A 20,000-nucleotide genomic window follows, 5' to 3' on the forward strand; every position below is an offset into this window, starting at 1 on the left:
ATCATTATCATCATTATCATTAATCTTGTTATCATTATCATCATTATCATTAATCTTGTTATCATTATCATCATTATCATTAATCTTGTTATCATTATCATCATTATCATTAATCTTGTTATCATTATCATCATTATCATTAATCTTGTTATCATTATCATCATTATCATTAATCTTGTTATCATTATCATCATTATCATTAATCTTGTTATCATTATCATCATTATCATTAATCTTGTTATCATTATCATCATTATCATTAATCTTGTTATCATTATCATCATTATCATTAATCTTGTTATCATTATCATCATTATCATTAATCTTGTTATCATTATCATCATTATCATTAATCTTGTTATCATTATCATCATTATCATTAATCTTGTTATCATTATCATCATTATCATTAATCTTGTTATCATTATCATCATTATCATTAATCTTGTTATCATTATCATCATTATCATTAATCTTGTTATCATTATCATCATTATCATTAATCTTGTTATCATTATCATCATTATCATTAATCTTGTTATCATTATCATCATTATCATTAATCTTGTTATCATTATCATCATTATCATTAATCTTGTTATCATTATCATCATTATCATTAATCTTGTTATCATTATCATCATTATCATTAATCTTGTTATCATTATCATCATTATCATTAATCTTGTTATCATTATCATCATTATCATTAATCTTGTTATCATTATCATCATTATCATTAATCTTGTTATCATTATCATCATTATCATTAATCTTGTTATCATTATCATCATTATCATTAATCTTGTTATCATTATCATCATTATCATTAATCTTGTTATCATTATCATCATTATCATTAATCTTGTTATCATTATCATCATTATCATTAATCTTGTTATCATTATCATCATTATCATTAATCTTGTTATCATTATCATCATTATCATTAATCTTGTTATCATTATCATCATTATCATTAATCTTGTTATCATTATCATCATTATCATTAATCTTGTTATCATTATCATCATTATCATTAATCTTGTTATCATTATCATCATTATCATTAATCTTGTTATCATTATCATCATTATCATTAATCTTGTTATCATTATCATCATTATCATTAATCTTGTTATCATTATCATCATCATTAACCAATCTTATCATTATTATCATCATCATCATTGTTGTTATCATTATTTTCATTATCATTAATCTTGTTATCATTATCATCATTATCATTAATCTTGTTATCATTATCATCATTATCATTAATCTTGTTATCATTATCATCATTATCATTAATCTTGTTATCATTATCATCATTATCATTAATCTTGTTATCATTATCATCATTATCATTAATCTTGTTATCATTATCATCATTATCATTAATCTTGTTATCATTATCATCATTATCATTAATCTTGTTATCATTATCATCATTATCATTAATCTTGTTATCATTATCATCATTATCATTAATCTTGTTATCATTATCATCATTATCATTAATCTTGTTATCATTATCATAATTATCATTATTATTATCATTATCATCATTATCATTAATCTTGTTATCATTATCATCATTATCATTAATCTTGTTATCATTATCATCATTATCATTAATCTTGTTATCATTATCATCATTATCATTAATCTTGTTATCATTATCATCATTATCATTAATCTTGTTATCATTATCATCATTATCATTAATCTTGTTATCATTATCATCATTATCATTAATCTTGTTATCATTATCATCATTATCATTATTATTATCATTATCATCATTATCATTAATCTTGTTATCATTATCATCATCATTAACCAATCTTATCATTATCATCATCATCATCAATCTTATCATCATCATCATTATCATTAATCTTGTTATCATTATCATCATTATCATTAATCTTGTTATCATTATCATCATTATCATTAATCTTGTTATCATTATCATCATTATCATTATTGTTATCATTATCATCATTATCATTATTGTTATCATTATCATCATTATCATTATTGTTATCATCATCATCATTATCATTATTGTTATCATTATCATCATTATCATTATTGTTATCATTATCATCATTATCATTATTGTTATCATTATCATCATTATCATTATGTTATCATTATCATCATTATCATCATTGTTATCATTATCATCATTATCATTATTGTTATCATTATCATCATTATCATTAATCTTGTTATCATTATTATCATTATCATTATCTTTATACTCATTATCATTATTACCATTAATCTTGTTATCATTAGTATCATAATCATTAATCTTGTTATCATTATCATCATTATCATTAATCTTGTTATCATTATCATCATTACCATTAATCTTGTTATCATTATCATCATTATCACTTTTTTCTTGATCATTGTTGTCTTTATTGTTGTCATTATTATCAGTATCATTATTACCATCATTCTTTTTATTGTCGTTATCATTAGTATCATAATCATCATTATCATTAATCTTGTTATCATTATCATCATTATTATCATCAATCTTATCATCACCATCATCATCCTCACCATCATCACCCTCATCATCATTATCATCACCATCATCCCCACGCCCATCCCCATCCCCCTCCTCCTCCTTCACCTCCTCCTCCTCAACTGATCGCCCCCCCTCCTCCCCTCCCTCCCCCACAGGCCTCGACCCCGCCGGCCCGCTGTTCGAATCGTACTCGCCGTCCGTCCGCCTCGACTACACCGACGCCAAGATGGTCGACGTCATCCACACGAACGCCGACTCCCTCCTGATGGGGGGGCTGGGGGCCTTCGAACCCATGGGGCACGTCGATTTCTACCCGAACGGCGGCCGCGTGCAGAAGGGCTGTGCGAACCTCTTCGTCGGCGGGGTGTCGGATATCCTGTGGCGTAAGGATTGGAAGGATTTTTTGTTGTTGTTGTTCTGTTTTTGTTTTGTTTTTTCTTCTTTTTGTAATGATTCCTTTTTTTTATTTTTTTTTTTAGGGGATTAAGTATTTTGAAAGTGGGTGGATTTTTTTTTCAAATATATATATACTTTTTATTTCCTTCTCGATTTTTCTCTTTCTCCTTTTCCTCTTCCCTTTTCATCATTTATTATTATCCTCCTCTTCCTCCTCCTCATTATTTGTCTTGCTTTCCTTCTCATCTTCAATCTTAATTTCATATTAAAACGCTGTATAATAAGCAAGATTTTGAATATAACTTTTAAACGTTAATTCTTAGATATTGCTTCTAGATCTGTTGTTCAAGCGTTCTAGTGTTATCGATTTCTCTTCTTATGGAATTATAGAGTTTTGTTCTCCTATAATCATGGCGTTCTTTTCTTGAACAGTTACCGAGTTCTGCATTTATAAAGTTCTAAAGTTAAAAGAGTTCTCGTCTTACAGAGCTATAATGCTACTGAGTTTTCTTCACATAGAGTCCTAGAGTTCTACTATAAAGGATTATAGTGCTGAATGAGTTACCAATAACATTATCATCTCTGCCTTTCTTCTCTTCTCATTCCCAACGAATTGATTACACGATTTTTCCGACGCAACAGCCACTGAAGGCGACGGCAGATACCTGTGCAACCACCGACGAGGCTACAAGTACTACCTCGACTCCGTAGCCCCGATCTGCAAGTTCCCGTCTTTCGTGTGTCGTGACTTCGAGAGTTTCGTGAGAGGTGACTGCTTCCCGTGCGAAAAATGCGGGAATATGGGTTATTTCGCCGACCAGGCTGAGGGGCGCGGCCAGCTCTACCTCGTGACAAGGGATACCGAGCCTTTCTGCGGTGAGTTGGGCTTTTTACGGAAGATGCGAGCTCTGTGGTTTATTTTTTTTATATCTTCGTTACTGTTGTTGTTCTATTTCCCATTGTTATTGTTGTTATTCCTGTTATTGTCCTTATTATTGTTACTATTTTTATTATGATGATCATCGCTAGTATTATAATCATTAGTAGAGAGAGAGAGAGAGAGGGAGAGGGAAATAGAGAGAAAAAAAGAGAAAGAAAATGATAAAAATCTTATAGATGAAAAAAAAGACAAAACTAATTTCAAAAATCAAATCAACAAGATACAAAATCAGAACAAAATACATCAGCACCTCAACCCAGCCCACTCACGCCCTCTCTTCTTGCAGCCAACCAGTACAAGGTGACAGTGAGGCACTCCGGAGGCCCGCCAGCCGACCCCGTCACTACTTACGGTCGCATTGACATCACCTTCATTGCACCGGATGGAATCAACGAGACTCTGCAACTCACGAGGTAATTGTTTGTGTGTTTTTTTTTTCTTTCTTTCTTTCTTTTCTTTTCTTTTGGGGTTGTTGGTCATTCTTATTTTGTTTGTTTGTATTGGTGACGTAAGTATTGCTGTATTATGGCGATTATGAGAGGAGTATAATTATCAGTTTAGTTTAGGTGTTATAATTTTTTTTCGACGTTTATTTGCCTTGCTTGAGATAAATTTTTGATCCTTCATGGGGTTGCATGGACAAAATTGGCGAAATAAAGGAACGACATCTGTCAGGCGCGTCATGTTGTCAGATGCACGATAATGTTATTTGCGTTAGACTTTGCTCGACGAAATTCGGGTTTATGAGAATGAACCCCCAGGAATTATGACTTTATACATATTTTTTTGTCTCTTGTTACATGAGATATGAACCCTGTCAAATTTTGAATTATACGAAACTAAGAATGTCTCAATAATTATTTTTGATGTGGTTTTCTTGATTCTAATAATGTTCTTGTTCTTTCCCCAACCTCCTCACCCGCACGTCTTTTCAATCCTTCTTTTCCTTTTTCGCTGTTTCTATACAACTGCATTTTCCAATTTCATTTGATTCTCATTTTCTTCTTGTTTTGCTTCTCCATCTCCCTGTTTTTTTTCTTCTTCGTCTATGTTTTGCCTTCCCTTCATTTTTCCTACTCCTGTTCCTTTCTTCCTGACTCTACTACCACCCCTGCCTCTTCTTCCCGTTCTCCTCCCCCTCCCCTCCTCCACCCATTATTCCTGCTACTTCCTTGCTTCCCTCCCTCCCCCCCTCTTCCCCACATCTCCTTCCTCACACTTCCTTCCTCCCCCCCTGTCCTCCTCCACCTCCTCACACTTCCTCCCCCCCTGTCCTCCTCTTCCTCCTCCACCTCTTGCTCCCCATTCCCTCCCTCCCTCCACCCCTTCCCCCCACCCCACCCCATCCCCTTTCCCCCCACCCCCACACCCCCAACAGAAGCGAAGACGAGGCAATGGAAGCTGGGGGCAAGACCATGCGCATCCTCGTGCCTCACCCAGCCATCTCCGAGGTGACGGGCGTGCAGCTGCGGTACACGGCCTACAAGGGCTGGATCTACTCGGGCTTCTCCCGCTGGGCCATCGACCAGATTGTGCTCATGGATAGCTTCGGGAAGACGTGAGTGAAGGGGAGGCATGAGGGATGGAAGGGGGTGGGTGGGGGGAGGGAAAGAGGTGGGGGAGGGGAGGGGGGGAGGGGAAGGTGGGAGGTTGGGTGCGATGAGGGTGGATGAGGGGGGGAGGATGAAGGATAGAGAGAGGGAGGAGGTGGGAATGAAGGATAGGGAGAGGGAGGAGGTAGGGAAGAATGATGGGAGGAGGAGGAGGGGGGAAAGGAGGGACAGGAGCGAGAGAAGGAGGGAGTGGAGGAAAGAGGAAGGGATGAAGGTGGAAAGAGAAAGGAAGAGAAGAAGGAGGAGGGGAGAGGGCAGGAGAGGAGGGGGAAAGAGAAGATAACAAAGAGGAAGAAATGGTAGGAAAAGGAAGTTAGTAGGATAAATGAAGAGGGAATGGAAAAAGGTGGAAGGAGAGGAGCTTTAAAGGGAGAAAGAGTATATAAAGGATAAGAGAATGTTTATAGGGACAGGGAAAATACGAAAGGATGAGGAAAATAGAAAGGAAGAAGAGACAGAAAAAAATAAATCAATCCATATTAATAATACAAAAATAAAAATCCAGAATCACCATTACGAAAAATAAAAAATAATATCACAACCGGATTTCTCTCTTCCCGCCCGCAGTCTCTCCTTCTGCAACCGAGGGACGACTCTGGTATCGGAGAAGGTCATGCAGTTCAGCCTCCTGCCAGGGGAATGCCCGGTGAGGGAGGTGCCCCTCGGACCCCCCATAACGCCCTGGCCTCTGGGCGAGAACCGGCCGGAGCACAGCGGCGACGAGCTTAAGGTATTTTTTTTTTCGATTTCTATTCATTTTGGTTTGTTGTTGTTGTTGTTGTGTTTAGCTTTCTGGTTTTGTTGTCGGTTTTTAAAAGATTTGTTATTCTTTATTTTTATTTCTATTTTTTTTTACTTTTTCTTAACGTTTTTATTTCATCTTTATTTTCTCCCGAGACTTACGTTTTATTAGATTTTGTTTTACTTTGTTATTTTTTATGATGTCGCCATTAAATATTTTTGTTCTGATGATAAAATGTTTTTTTTACATTTTTGAGTGTCTTTTTGTCTGTTTTCCTCATGTTAGTTTTTTGGCAATTTTGGTGAAGGATATAAATAGTCTAGTTTACCACATTTTCAGTGTTTAACTTAGACCTTTCAAACTGGAATAAATTGTTATTTATCTAGAAAATAGTGGACTGAGATTAAACTAACGGTAGAATTTTGCCATATACTCATGTCTTCAACTCGCTGCTATTGCCACCGGATCCTATAACGCGTGTATATCATTGCAGGAGAGTGAGAACGAAGTGCGCCACGTTCCGGGACTGCGCTTAGCCGTGGCGCAGCGTGTGGAACCCCGAAGGAACGTCACTCAGAACGGCTCTCAGGGAACGTTCAACAACACCCACCTGGTGCCTGGTCCTGTCGACACCTTCTCCAGCGTGCCTCTGCCTCCTGACGGCGGCGAGGGACTCCTGTCGATCACCCTCGAAGTCCCTCCCAATCACCAGGAAATTCCCCAGGGATTTTATACGACTTCACTGTCACAACAACTCCAGAAACCTCATCATTCCCATCAACCCCGCTTGCCTCCTCTCCTCAGCCCTCCCAGCACCTTGCCCGACGCTGTGAGAATCGGAGGACTGCCTGGGAGGAGGGTCACACTGCCCCCCAAGGCCACGGACGACGTGGCGGTGAGCAGCGAGGACCCCGTCAGTGTCATTCCCGCTCCGGATCTCGCCACCAGACCTCACAACCTCACTAGCTTCATGCACCCGCCACCTCCACCTCAGCCTGCTGGGGTAACAGGTTCTCCGGGTAGTCCTTCTGTCCACCATTCCTCGAGCCCAAACCCCATGTCTTCGGCAGAGAAGAAGAAGAACAGTCAAAGCAAATACCAAGTGTTCGTCACTCTTCCAACGACCTCGGAGCAGAGTCCGTCAACGACCAGTAACCCAGGGCGCGTCTCCCAGAACGAGAAGATTTCTGATGTGACGACGGAGAGCGACAGCCCTCAAAAGGTCGTCTTCACGACTGGAGGGACTCTCGGCAGCACCTTCTCGACAAGAGCAAGCAATCCTTTCCTAGCGACCTCAACTGAAATCGATCAGTTGATCACAGGGATTTCTACCAGCCCTGCAACTCTCACAGATTCTCCCGCCGGCAGCAGCAGCGTGGCTGGAACTGAGACTATGCACCTGAGTACGACTCAAGGAACCCTCGGTTCTGCGTCCAAGAATCCCTGGCCAATCTCCTCTACTTCCGGACCGATTTTGATATCTACTTCCACAGAAAAGCCCGAGAAGAACTTGCAGAAACCACAGGTCATAGACGTGACACAACAGTTCATCAAGCATATAGATGGCATAAGTGACTTCCAGCAGGACGGCTTCGCGTTCCATCCCCTGGACCGTTATCCTTCTACCTTCCACACAGGGCCCAGCTTGAGCGAGGGCATACCGGGCCCCGTGGATTACAACAGCGTGATAGATGGAGAGATTCCCGTCAGAGAGCGCGCCCGGGCCCTGACCCTCGGCCCTCTTCCCGTCAACGTCCTCAACCGAGAACAAAGCGCTGCCGAAGAAAAAAGCGACTGTCCAGACCCGACGTCCTGTTTAGACTCGGACCCTGGATTGAGTCGCCCTGCTCCTTCTCCGAACGTCCAGAGCCGCGATTCCATTTCGTACGGCACAACATACCCGCCCCCTCACTCGCGCCCTGCATGGTCCAGTCAGCCTCACATTGGGGATTCCCCTCAAAGAACGTTCCCATCACCAGCCGATGCGCCACCAAGACTTCCCCCAGCAAGCCATAGCAACCCTCCCCGGATGCCACCAATCCGAAGTCCGCCTCTGGAGACGATCGTGGGTCGAGGAATAGCTCTCCAGCCTCTCCTTCTTCCAACTCGCTCTGACTCAACGCAGCAAGGACAACCACAGCAGCGTCACCAAACACCACAGCTACAGATACAGCGGCAACAATTCCCCGTGCAGCAGCAGCAGCAGCAACGACCAGCAGCACCGCACCAAAGCCACGCAATCCAAATTCACGACCAGGACAACCAGCCGTCGCGGCAGCACCTGGTGTCGGTGTCGGTGGGCAACGTGACGCAGGTCGGCCCCGAGATCTCGGAGAGGTCCCAGCGCCCCGTCCCCGCACCGGCGCCCTACTACGTGCAGATCTTACCGCCGAGTTTCAGCCACCTGCCGCACCTGGAAACTTTCTCGATACCGCGGGATCATAGAAAGCCCCAGCAGGAGCCCAGGAAACGGGTGGGCGTGTCAGGCCGGTCGAACAGAGGGCGAAGTCTCTCCGGCATCGGCGTTCCACATCCAGGAGGTCGAGCTGCGGTCTATACGCCCTTGTTCTTGCAGCTTCAGGATGACCACCGAGGGAGGTACATCCCCCTTCGGTCACTCCCCAATCCTCCTGTCTTAACATAAGGCAGAGGGTCTCAAAGTCATCCAAAATATTCTCTGTAATTCTACCCATTTCTACATCCAATATAGCTGTCAATCTTGTTTTTAATTCACAATTTGTCAATCATCTGTCCATTTTGTGTCCACTGTGTGTACACAAACAGATGTGGTTCAGATCAAAGAGGCTATTTTTTTCTAAAATCAACAAAATTACACAAAACGAGAAAAGTAAAATTTCCTGTACAGTCTGATGCCTTACCTATTATGGTCAGAGAGCATCTTAAGGTCCAGAAAAGTGTTTGTCAAGGAAATTATACCACTTACCCATCTATAAAACAAGTCACATACAATTACATTGCACACAGAATCCACTTTAGGTCACTCACACTTTCCACTTAGGCTATTCACACTGCCTGTTGGTTCCATCTCATCTCTTCCTAAACATTAGTTAAAGGCCCTAAACATTAGTTAAAGGCTATGTTGAATCTTATATAATATACTTTTACGTTTTGAACATCGCTGCTGGCCGGCGATTTTTTCGCAAATGTTTATAATTCCTGTTAATTATCAAAGTATTTAGTTCGGCTACGGCAAGTAATTAGCTATTAGTGGCCAGTTAGAGTCCATTATAGGAAATAACTTTTTTTTTTTAATCATTTGGAAATCTTCTAGGTTGAATCAGATATCCCTTTTAATGATACATTACCACGTAGTTAAGGGAATGTACATACAAACCGAGTTGTAATGTCAGCCATCATTTCACGTTGCCAAATTTGGGATACGAAGAGCAGAAAAAAAGAGACAAAGGGAAAAGGCCTTAACTCAATCCCGTAAACCACGAAGAAAGAAAACGGGTGTTTGTTTACATCACATGCAGGTGTAAGATGATCAGACATTTTAGGTGAAACACCTTTCGAACACCAAAATAATCTTGAATTTCAGATACAAATGTATTCACAGACCAGCGATGCATTTACTAGACATTTCAAAATCTGTTTTTTCGTCGCGGGCCAATGCAGATTGTATTTTTTTCATTCAGCAGCCCCAACTTAAGTCTTCACATTTTCTTTTAAGACGCAGATGTCAATAAGGTTTTCGATATATTGTGAAATATCGAAAGGAACTCTTATACCAGCTGAAATAGTTCCTGCAATGTAGGTTCCTGGACTTGCTATTAGATACTAGCAATTACATGAAATCACATTATATTTATTATACATAGCTATCTTGTTATGACCATATATAGCTTCCAGCTTTGTTTCGGAATATTACTCGTCAAGCACACATTTTTCTACTGAGAATGCACAAGAATAAGTTTTCTCCTCTATTATAGATTTAAACCTGTTCCTAAGCAGGTGTTGAAGTGCTTACTCGGGTCTCTTGTATTACAGGGAGGTGCTGTGACCTGGTACAGTCTGTGTTAATACATTTAAAAAGGAAAATGTATTTCCATGGGTCTCTTGTATACAAAATGTGTTGTATCGTCCCAGTGTGTGTCCGATCTGAGTTTTATTAATTTATTTATCATGTGTCACTTTATTTATTATTTATTAATTCTCTACTTTTAAGTATACTAAAATCATAGTTTGTATGTGTATGTACCTTCACCTAATCAGATTTTCTCCCCTCGTCTTTTTCTCGAATTGGCGTTTACTTGTTTTGAATTCTCAAATTCTTATCGCTGTTCACATATCCTTCTTATGATGAATATTCGCATTCTTGATATAAATTCTTATGCTCACCTCTTTCCACAATATTTTGATATGTTATTGGTTCTACCTAAGTTGCAATATCGATGATTTTAGATTTGTGTTGCTGAAAAATATCCGTCTAATATAACAAAATTAGCAACAAAATAGAAACATGGTGCGCAAGACATGTACAGTAGCGATGTGTGATATTTTATCACTACTTATTTATAAATCAAATCCAGTAATATTTACTGTAACATATCCGTCCATGATACACGCTTTTGTAAAGCTGTAACAGATATAAAAGCCGTTATTTTGATGTGTTAATGTACATGGACACTATGTCCATATCAAGTTACTCATGACTGGACGAATACCTCTTGCACTGTTTGCAAATGCCATAACCTAATTCCCAAGCAGATGTGTTTTTTGTGTTTGTGTCTTTATTGATAACGTGGAAAAATTCGCATCTTTTTCTCAGTATTTTTGGTCATATTTGCTGAACACAATTAATTGACTCACCTATCCAATTGTTAGATAGCTAGATATAGTTGTATTTAATGGTAGATAGATGTATTTTATTTAATATCTAGATGGTTAGATAGACAAGTACTTAACAGATAGATAGATAGATAGATAGATATTTAAGAGTAGATAGTTAGAAACCTTTCCCCCCTCTTGTTCAGAAACTAATTTTCTTAATTTTCAAAATGACCAGAAATACCAGAGACATCTTGAACAAACAAACAAAACGATTCAAGACATAGTTAACATTTATCCACACCAGTAACACGGTATATTTTATAGCCATCACATTTTCATAATTCCAGCTGCACCTACATTTCATTTGCTTGAGTTACTGTGGTTAGAATCAGAACCGTTTTCTATGATTCAACTTTTCCTTATTTATTCTATTTCTCTTCATTTATGTTGTTTCCGTCCTTTTTTGTCCATTCAGTGTTAACTAGGACAAACATTATGTGTGTGTATATATACATGTGTAATGTTATATTATTCGGTGATGTATTATGTGCTGATATTGTGTATTATTTATTGTTGTATCCAAATACAGCGTAGAACAAAACCCGGCATCTGGTATGTCAGGGCAAAGAATTTCTACAAATTTAATGGTGGACTCACTTAGGGCTCCTGATTATTAAATGAAATATAAAAGTGAGAATTGGCATCTCATTCAATTGTTGTGAATCGCTAACGATGTAAAAGAATGTTGGTATCACTTATATACTTGAGGTGCAATAAAATGTATATTCTTGAGTTGTTTGCGTATTCTTATATCCTTTTCAAAATACGTGTGTGTGTGTGTGTGTGTGTGTGTGTGTGTGTGTGTGTGTGTGTGTGTGTGTGTGTGTGTGTGTGTGTGTGTGTGTGTGTGTTTGTGTGTGTGTGTGTGTGAATATGAATATATATAATTAGGTACATGTACAATTTGTACATGAAAATATAAATACACACACATACGTGAGTTTCTGTGTGTCACAAAGTAAACGTATACAGACGAAATCAGAGGCAGAATTTTCTCTCTCTCTCTCTCTCTCTCTCTCTCTCTCTCTCTCTCTCTCTCTCTCTCTCTCTCTCTCTCTCTCTCTCTCTCTCTCTCTCTCTCTCTCTCTCTCTCTCTCTCTCTCTCTCTCTCTCTCTCTCTCTCTCTCTCTCTCTCTCTCTCTCGGAGGTGAGGATAACCTGTGTTACTTCATCTTTTTGATGCCCACTCACACACAAACAAATACATACATACACCCACACATTTTATGTATCACAGAGAAAGAGAGAGACAGAGACAGAGAGAGAGAGAGAAAGAGATAGCAGACGTAGAGAGAACACCACAGCTCGAAGAGTTGATATGAGCTGAAAATACAAAATCCCTGATATGAGTTTTATCGAAGCCCGTGAAATATTTCGAGAAAGCCAAATGTTTATTCTTAGTGCGTGAGAGAGAGAACGAAAAGTAATTACAGACTGATTTCCATAAAACCTGCATTTCCATAGAACCGAAGATATTTGAAGATTGATATTAATATATGATAAATAAATGAAAAAAAAATGAATATCTCCAAGCGTGTATATACAAATACACACACACAAACACACACACACACACACACACACACACACACACACACACACACACACACACACACACACACACACACACACACACACACACACACACATATATATATATATATATATATATATATATATATATATATATAATAATAATAATAATAATAATAATAATAATAATAATAACAATAATAATGATAATAATAACGTGTGTGTGTGTGTACATATATATATATATATATATATATATATATATATATATATATATATATATATATATATATATATATATATAACACATATATATATATATATATATATATATGTGTGTGTGTGTGTGTGTGTGTGTGTGTGTGCGTGCATATATATATATATATATATATATATATATATATATATATATATAGAGAGAGAGAGAGAAGAGAAGAGAGAAAGAGAGAGAGAGAGAGAGAGAGAGAAGAGACAAAGAGAGAGAAGAGAGAGAGAGGGAGAGAGAAGAGGAGAGAGAAGAGAGAGAGAGAGAGAGAGAGAGAGAGAGAGAGAGAGAGAGAGAGAGAGAGAGAGAGAAGAGGAGAGAGAGAAGAGAAAGGAGAGAGAGAGAGAGAGAGAGAGAGAGAGAGAGAGAGAGAGAGAGAGAGAGAGAGAGAGAGAGAGAGAGAGAGAGAGAGAGGGCTCTCTCTCTCTCTCTCTCGAGAGAGAGAGAGAGAGAGAGAGAGAGAGAGAGAGAGAGAGAGTGTGTGTGTGTATCTCTCTCTCTCTCTCTCTCTCTCTCTCTCTCTCTCTCTCTCTCTCTCTCTCTCTATATATATATATATATATATATATATATATATATATATATATATATATATATATATATATATATGTGTGTGTGTGTGTGTGTGTGTGTGTGTGTGTGTGTGTGTGTATGTGTGTGTGTGTGTGTGTTTATGTAAGTATATACATATGTACATGCATACACACTGAGAAATACATTGGGTAATGTATGTCTGTGTGACCACTAGCATATATATTTGCGATAAGTACGCCAACAACATGCTCACATGCAAGTAATGCATAGATTCAAAGTTGACATGTTATTACTATTATTGTTTTTATTCTTATTTTTATTGTTTTTGTATATACACCGAGCGAGTAGGTCACGATCCTTTTCCTGATAGTAGAATTGGTGTTTTATCTCCGCATATTACCGAATAAACATTAAACGTAAAATTGAGGATTTTCAAATGACGACATCTTTCCGAGTTTGTTCACACCATTACTTTAGATCCTCATAATTCGTCTTGCATCATTATAATATTTGTCTCAGTGACTATAAGCGAAGCCAGGTAAACAATGATTAGAAAACAAACACTTAAAGTTTTACCTCTCGCCATAATTCATCGATTCGAACCCAAAACTTACTTCTCCCATAATGCATCTGCTTCCCTTTGATTGGCAGACACAAAGTAAACAACTGATACCTAACCAATCAACATCAAGTATCTGGCTCCGTAGGTGTGGCTCTCATCTACGTCATTTGTACACTACACCCATCCAACCAATCAGCAATCGCCTTTCCCCTCCGTGACTCGCATCCTCTCTGACGTCACTTGTACAAGCCAGCTCGAAAGGTTGTACAAGACCGTGCAACATCACCAAGGCAGAATCACAACAACAAGAAGTCGTCATCGTGTGAGGGTCTGGAGGTGACAGATTGTCCTCATCCCCTCAGGAAAGTCATGGAGGTGGAACTACCCACTGAATATGACGTAATTGTGGTGGGCACAGGTACGTGGAGGCATCATCGTTTGTCGTTTTGGAAGAGGAATATCCGTCGGAGAGGCAAAGAAAAAGCCTAAAAGGTGTGGTTTTTGGAAGAAGCTGATCATTGATCCACTGAACAGGGGAGTTGTTTCTTGAAGATTGATTAACGTGGCTCATTTAGCTCCCGTGATTATCCTTTTCGTGTTTGCACATCGCACCAAGATCAAGAATAACTAAATATGTTTTACCTGGCGCTGTTGGCAAAACGTGAAATTGGAATATGGACTGTGTGCATGAAGGTGAAAACGATCACCTGGGCGTGACCAGCTGAGTCATCTTCTAGAAGCTTTAATACTTCGTTTTATTTTATGATTATATATTCACAAAAGAAAACGAGCATATTTAATGAAGATCCGAATGTGTGTCGATGTTTGGTCATGCTGTTCTGGCCTGTGTAGCGTTTTATTTGCGTTTGTGTCATTTTACTATGATGTCTGTTTCACTTTAACAAACTGTTTACTTGGACTTGGAATTTATGGACCATTAAGTTTTACATTGTGCTTGTGGGATAGTTAGCAGTGCAGGTAGACATTATAGTTCACTAAAAGTAAAATTTTTTTGAAAATCAGTAGATATAATTAGGATAATTCTTATGTTTGATGGGTTCTAGGTATTTGAAAGAGATTCTCTTGATAAACTTCATGATTATTATGTTAAATGTAGTCATTTACTTTTTTTACAAACAGTTTAGTTATTGTTCTTCAGTGTTAATTAGGTCATGTCAAAGTAACATAAATAGCTGCTAGTTCATGTCAAAGTGAAATCTTAAACAGCTGTTTGTCATGGTTTGTCAATAGCTTGTGAAAGGGAGTGTTAGTCAGGGCCAAAGATCTTTAGCATAGACCTGACTTCTTTCTTGTCATGGTGGATGTGCTGTTGCTTCACAATGAAATGATTCATCTTGATATGGCAGCATAAGAAAATGTGACCATCTTTGCCTGGTGTATTAAGGCTCATGGCTCTGCATCTCTCCGCACAGGCTCTGCATTAAATTGGCTCTGGAGTTTAAGTTTTTGAAGTATGGCATGTTATTAGAATTGAAGATATGTTATATAATGATATTTACCATCAAATAAGGGACCTGTTCAAGCTTTGGCTCTCTGAATGCATATGGTGAATGTTTTTTGGCAATTGCTGGAGCCCAGGAAGAATTATATCTGGGTCCCAGTTTCCAGATCTGGTTGAAATGATTTTAAATGGTGACATCTGCTTGATTTGATATTTTGACTTAACCAAAGTCACTTACTGATAATATATGTGAACGTAGACGGATGTAACATATTTTCTTTCATTTTCTACTAAAACCATCACGGTTATAGTGGATATTTATTATTTTTGTGCGATAAGAGCCCTCCAGAAATGGAAAGTGTAATGTATTTGATGTACTATAATGTACAAAAATAGCCAAGGTAATGATCTCAAGAAAGTGATGAAATGAATGCAAAAAAAAGATAAGACTCATTGTTCTAAAAGTGTTCGTTAGATTTTTTTTTAGGTGTCACTGCATTACTTTCCATTCAAGATGTGCTTGTTTAGATTATAGGTGAATGTTTATACAATGAGAAATTATATTATCTTACTCAATGTCATTGTTATTTCCAAAGTAAAGTTATTAGTCATAACCCTAAAGGACGTACATACTAAATTTAGTCAGGCTCGGGTAGAGACACACAAATTGTACCTTATAAACTATTATGTTTTAAAGTATCACAATAACTTTTTTTTTTTGTGAAGATTGAATTGGAGTCGATTGAGAAGGTTGTTTTGTGCATTTTTGTGTCAGATCTTACGAGGGCGCATCATCCTCTGGGGGCTAAATTTCCATCTGTTAGTATTTATCTTTTTATTTTCTTGTATTTGCATCATTTCCTCTGTCTTTCTCTTCCTTTTTCACCTTTTCTTTGACTCATATTTGGTGGTTTATTTTTCTGGATATTTCTCTCTTGCTATACTCTCACACTCTTCCTTTCCCCTTTCAGTGTATGTGTGTGCATATATATACATGTACATAAACAAATGCATATACATATACATATACATATACATATATATATACAAATACATATGCATATACATATACAAATACATACACATACACATACAAATACATATATATACAAATACATACATATACATACATATACATACATATACATATATATACATATATATACATATATATATATATATATATATATATATATATATATATATACATATGCATATATATACATATACATATGCATATATATACATATACATATGCATATATATATACATATACATATGCATATATAAACATATACATATACATATATATACATATATTCATATACACATATTTATATACATATAATATATGTATATATACATATACATATATATACATATATTCATATATTCTTATATATGTATGTATGTATGTATATGTATATATATAATATATATATATATATATATATATATATATATATATATATATATATATATATATATATATATATACACACACACATACATATACATATATTATACATATGTATATGTGTACATATGTATGTATATATGTATATGATATAGATATAGATATAGATATAGATATATATATATATATATTATATAGATATGAATACATACATACCTTTCTTTCTTTCTTTCTTTCTTTCTTTCTTTCTTTCTTTCCTTCTTTCTTTCTTTCTTTCCTTCTTCCTTTCTTTCTTTCTTTCCTTCTTCTTCTTCTTCTTCTTCTTCTTCTTCTTCTTCTTTTCTTCTTCTTCTTCTTCTTCTTCTTCTTCTTCTTCTTCTTCTTCTTCTTCTTCTTCTTCTTCTTCTTCTTCTTCTTCTTCTTCTTCTTCTTCTTCTTCTTCTTCTTCTTCTTCTTCTTCTTCTTCTTCTTCAGTTATCAGTTGCTTTTATTTTCTCATTCTTCCCATGTACTTTTTAGAATTACTTAGGAATATTTCTTCAAATTTAGTTTTATTTTTAGCTCTACGAGTACAGTTCATAAATGACAATCTGTTGAGTAGTGTTGGCCATGGATTATTTAGTCTTCAAGCATAGACTATGCTTGAAGACTATATAATATGCCATGCCCTTCATTTGGGGCCTGGTTGAAATAGGGAATCGGGCAAAAATCAAAAGTATTGCTGCATCGCCATTGTCCTTTGCACCTTATGACAGTTGTATCTGAACAATGACCATGACAGTGGCAAAAGACTAGGGATATAGACAAGAATGTTATGGAGGAGGCCGCCAGCTTCCAACCAAGTTGCCCAATCATTCTCTCATCTTTAATTTCATGAGTTGTATTTTATATAAATACTTTCTTATGTACATGAATTTTAATAATAGTTACTCTTGCAGGGTTGATAGAATGCATTGTTGCAGCAGCTTCAGCTAGGATTGGAAAGAAGGTCCTGCACATTGATCAGTAAGTAGTATTTTCAAGTATATTGTTTATAATAATAAGTCGAACACCAGGCTGTTGTTTATACAGGTTGTTTTAACCCATTCACGACGGGGGCATTCCAGCCTTGCATGTCACAATGCTGGGGCTCTTGAACGCATAGGCCTAAATCAGGTAAATAAATGACGCCGTATCGCGTCCCCAGCGAACGGGCCTAGAATGCGCGGTACAGTAGTGTACCACCCATCCAGAGAGGGTTAATACAGGTCAGAACTTAAATTGAACCCATCTGTTTGCTCTGTTAGCATCAAAGTAGTTTGGATATGAAAGGAATCAATGCAGGAACTACTGTTTGAGTAATTCGTTGATGAGATTGATGAGATTCCCTTCCTTTGCAGAAATGACTATTATGGAGGAAAATGGTCTTCCTTTACGCTACAAGGGATTGAGCAGTGGATTGGAGGCTTGGACAAGGGTGCGGTTAAGGATAGCAAAGCAGGTAAGGAATGATGTTTCTGAATCCTCTTGACAACCATCCTGGTACTGCGTTATTATTATGGTCATTATTGTTGATAATGTTATTATTTTTACTATTATTGTTGATCATTGATATCAGGAAAGCTGTAGATGCCTTTTATTTATTTCCTTTAGCTAATATATGCCTCATTTTCTTAGATTTCCAAACTTGCATTATCCTGTTGTTAATCTGTGGAAAGCTATATCACTATGTTTTGAATCATCTGTCAATTTTGTTTTGTTTTATTTACAGAGTTAGATGACGGAGAAAAGGCTGTGCCTACTTGTGACCCCAATCGTGGTTACTCCAAAATCAAACAGGAATGGCATATTCCGTAAGTAAATAATCAGCAGATTGTGTTTTAGCTCTAGAAAAAATCAAGATTAGTTTATTCTTTTATTCATTGAGCATACTGTTGTTTTTTTAAGCAGCTTAACCCGGGGTAGTTCCCCTTTGCGCGGGGAATTCTAGGGTTCTCGAATGTCCAAATGCCGGGGCGTTCGAGATTATTAGGCTACAATCAAGCCTTGAATGGCTGCACAATACTGAGCGCCCGGCAACTCCAGGGCTTTTGAATGCGCGAAAACCACAATACGTGCTATCACGTCAACCAGCGTGAATGGGTTAAGCAGCTTAATGGCATATGAGAGAGTGAATGTGAATGAGTAAGTAGGTAAGTAAGTAAGTAAGTAAGTAAGTAAGTGTACTTCCTGCCTTTCAGTGGCAGATCTGATCTTTATCCAGAATAACAGGGCTATAAATGATCCAGAATAACTTTCAGTCTTTCACAAAAATAGAACAGCAATATTGTTCACCAGTCATCGGCAGATTTTCATTTTCTTGTGTTGCCTTCTTGCAAACCTTACAGAAAGAACGAGGAGTTGCCACCCAGTGCAGAGCCTGCGGAACCACCAGCAGAAGCAGCCGCAGAGAAGGCCGAGGAGGAGAAACCAGCCGAGGAAACAAGTGAAGCTGAGGGGAGTTCCAAGCCTGAGGGTGGAGCAGAGACAGAGAAGGAGAGAAAGAAGTGGTCACAAGAGGCCATGATGAAACTGACAAGAAAATTCAACTTAGATCTAACTCCAAAGGTAAGATTTACTACATGTATAGGGTATGAATGTTGTTTTTTTTATCCTGTTTATATCTTGGAACAAGTTTGAGATAAGTTGGAGATTATGAATTCTTCAATTTTATTGTTGTTGCCTTAGTCATTTGTTGGATATGATTGTGTAAAAAAAGCATGTCTCTTGTGTTTCATATCTATGTCATAAATGAAACCGCTTTGTCCTTTTTAACTTTTAATGTGGTTTTCCTCACGCCTATTATATTTTCCGTGTAACTTCATTTGTTAAATTATTTTATTTTCATCCACAGCTGTTGTATTCACGTGGTGCTCTTGTGGAACTTCTAATTTCATCTAATGTTGCAAGGTTAGACAAAGAACTTAATGCTTGAACCATCTTCTGTCAGCTGATATTTCTTGTAGATTCTAGTATATGAAATTTTGTTTATACATGTAGATTGTTTTCAGCTTAAAATCTATTTTTGATTGTTGATGATTCTAGATGATTTTGAGTTCATTACTTATGAAAGAAAATCTCTCTTGATATATACAGATATGCAGAGTTCAAGTGCA

General features: G+C 37.3%; 2 protein-coding genes across 2 annotated transcripts in view; both read left to right on the plus strand.

Annotated features, from left to right (window-relative positions):
• LOC122243795 (uncharacterized) overlaps positions 1 to 11,825 on the plus strand; it is a 99,767-nt gene extending 87,942 nt beyond the window's left edge. The window contains exons 5-10 of the mRNA XM_086542908.1: positions 2,704 to 2,931; positions 3,587 to 3,820; positions 4,171 to 4,297; positions 5,263 to 5,442; positions 6,065 to 6,227; positions 6,733 to 11,825. Of these exons, the coding sequence (XP_086399034.1) occupies positions 2,704 to 2,931; positions 3,587 to 3,820; positions 4,171 to 4,297; positions 5,263 to 5,442; positions 6,065 to 6,227; positions 6,733 to 8,883 (3,083 nt within the window). The 3' untranslated portion in view covers positions 8,884 to 11,825. The remainder of the gene's footprint in view (positions 1 to 2,703; positions 2,932 to 3,586; positions 3,821 to 4,170; positions 4,298 to 5,262; positions 5,443 to 6,064; positions 6,228 to 6,732) is intronic.
• Positions 11,826 to 14,246: 2,421 nt separating this feature from the next.
• Positions 14,247 to 20,000, plus strand: part of Rep (Rab escort protein) — an 11,673-nt gene continuing 5,919 nt past the window's right edge. The window contains exons 1-7 of the mRNA XM_043001509.2: positions 14,247 to 14,405; positions 17,805 to 17,871; positions 18,246 to 18,346; positions 18,617 to 18,698; positions 19,233 to 19,452; positions 19,739 to 19,794; positions 19,981 to 20,000. The exon at positions 19,981 to 20,000 is cut by the window's right edge and continues 177 nt beyond it. Of these exons, the coding sequence (XP_042857443.2) occupies positions 14,357 to 14,405; positions 17,805 to 17,871; positions 18,246 to 18,346; positions 18,617 to 18,698; positions 19,233 to 19,452; positions 19,739 to 19,794; positions 19,981 to 20,000 (595 nt within the window). The 5' untranslated portion in view covers positions 14,247 to 14,356. The remainder of the gene's footprint in view (positions 14,406 to 17,804; positions 17,872 to 18,245; positions 18,347 to 18,616; positions 18,699 to 19,232; positions 19,453 to 19,738; positions 19,795 to 19,980) is intronic.

The sequence above is a fragment of the Penaeus japonicus genome, unplaced genomic scaffold, assembly GCF_977035675.1.
Source record: "Penaeus japonicus unplaced genomic scaffold, GWHDUDI00000001_assembly GWHDUDI00000013, whole genome shotgun sequence".
Taxonomy (NCBI): Eukaryota; Metazoa; Arthropoda; class Malacostraca; order Decapoda; family Penaeidae; genus Penaeus; species Penaeus japonicus.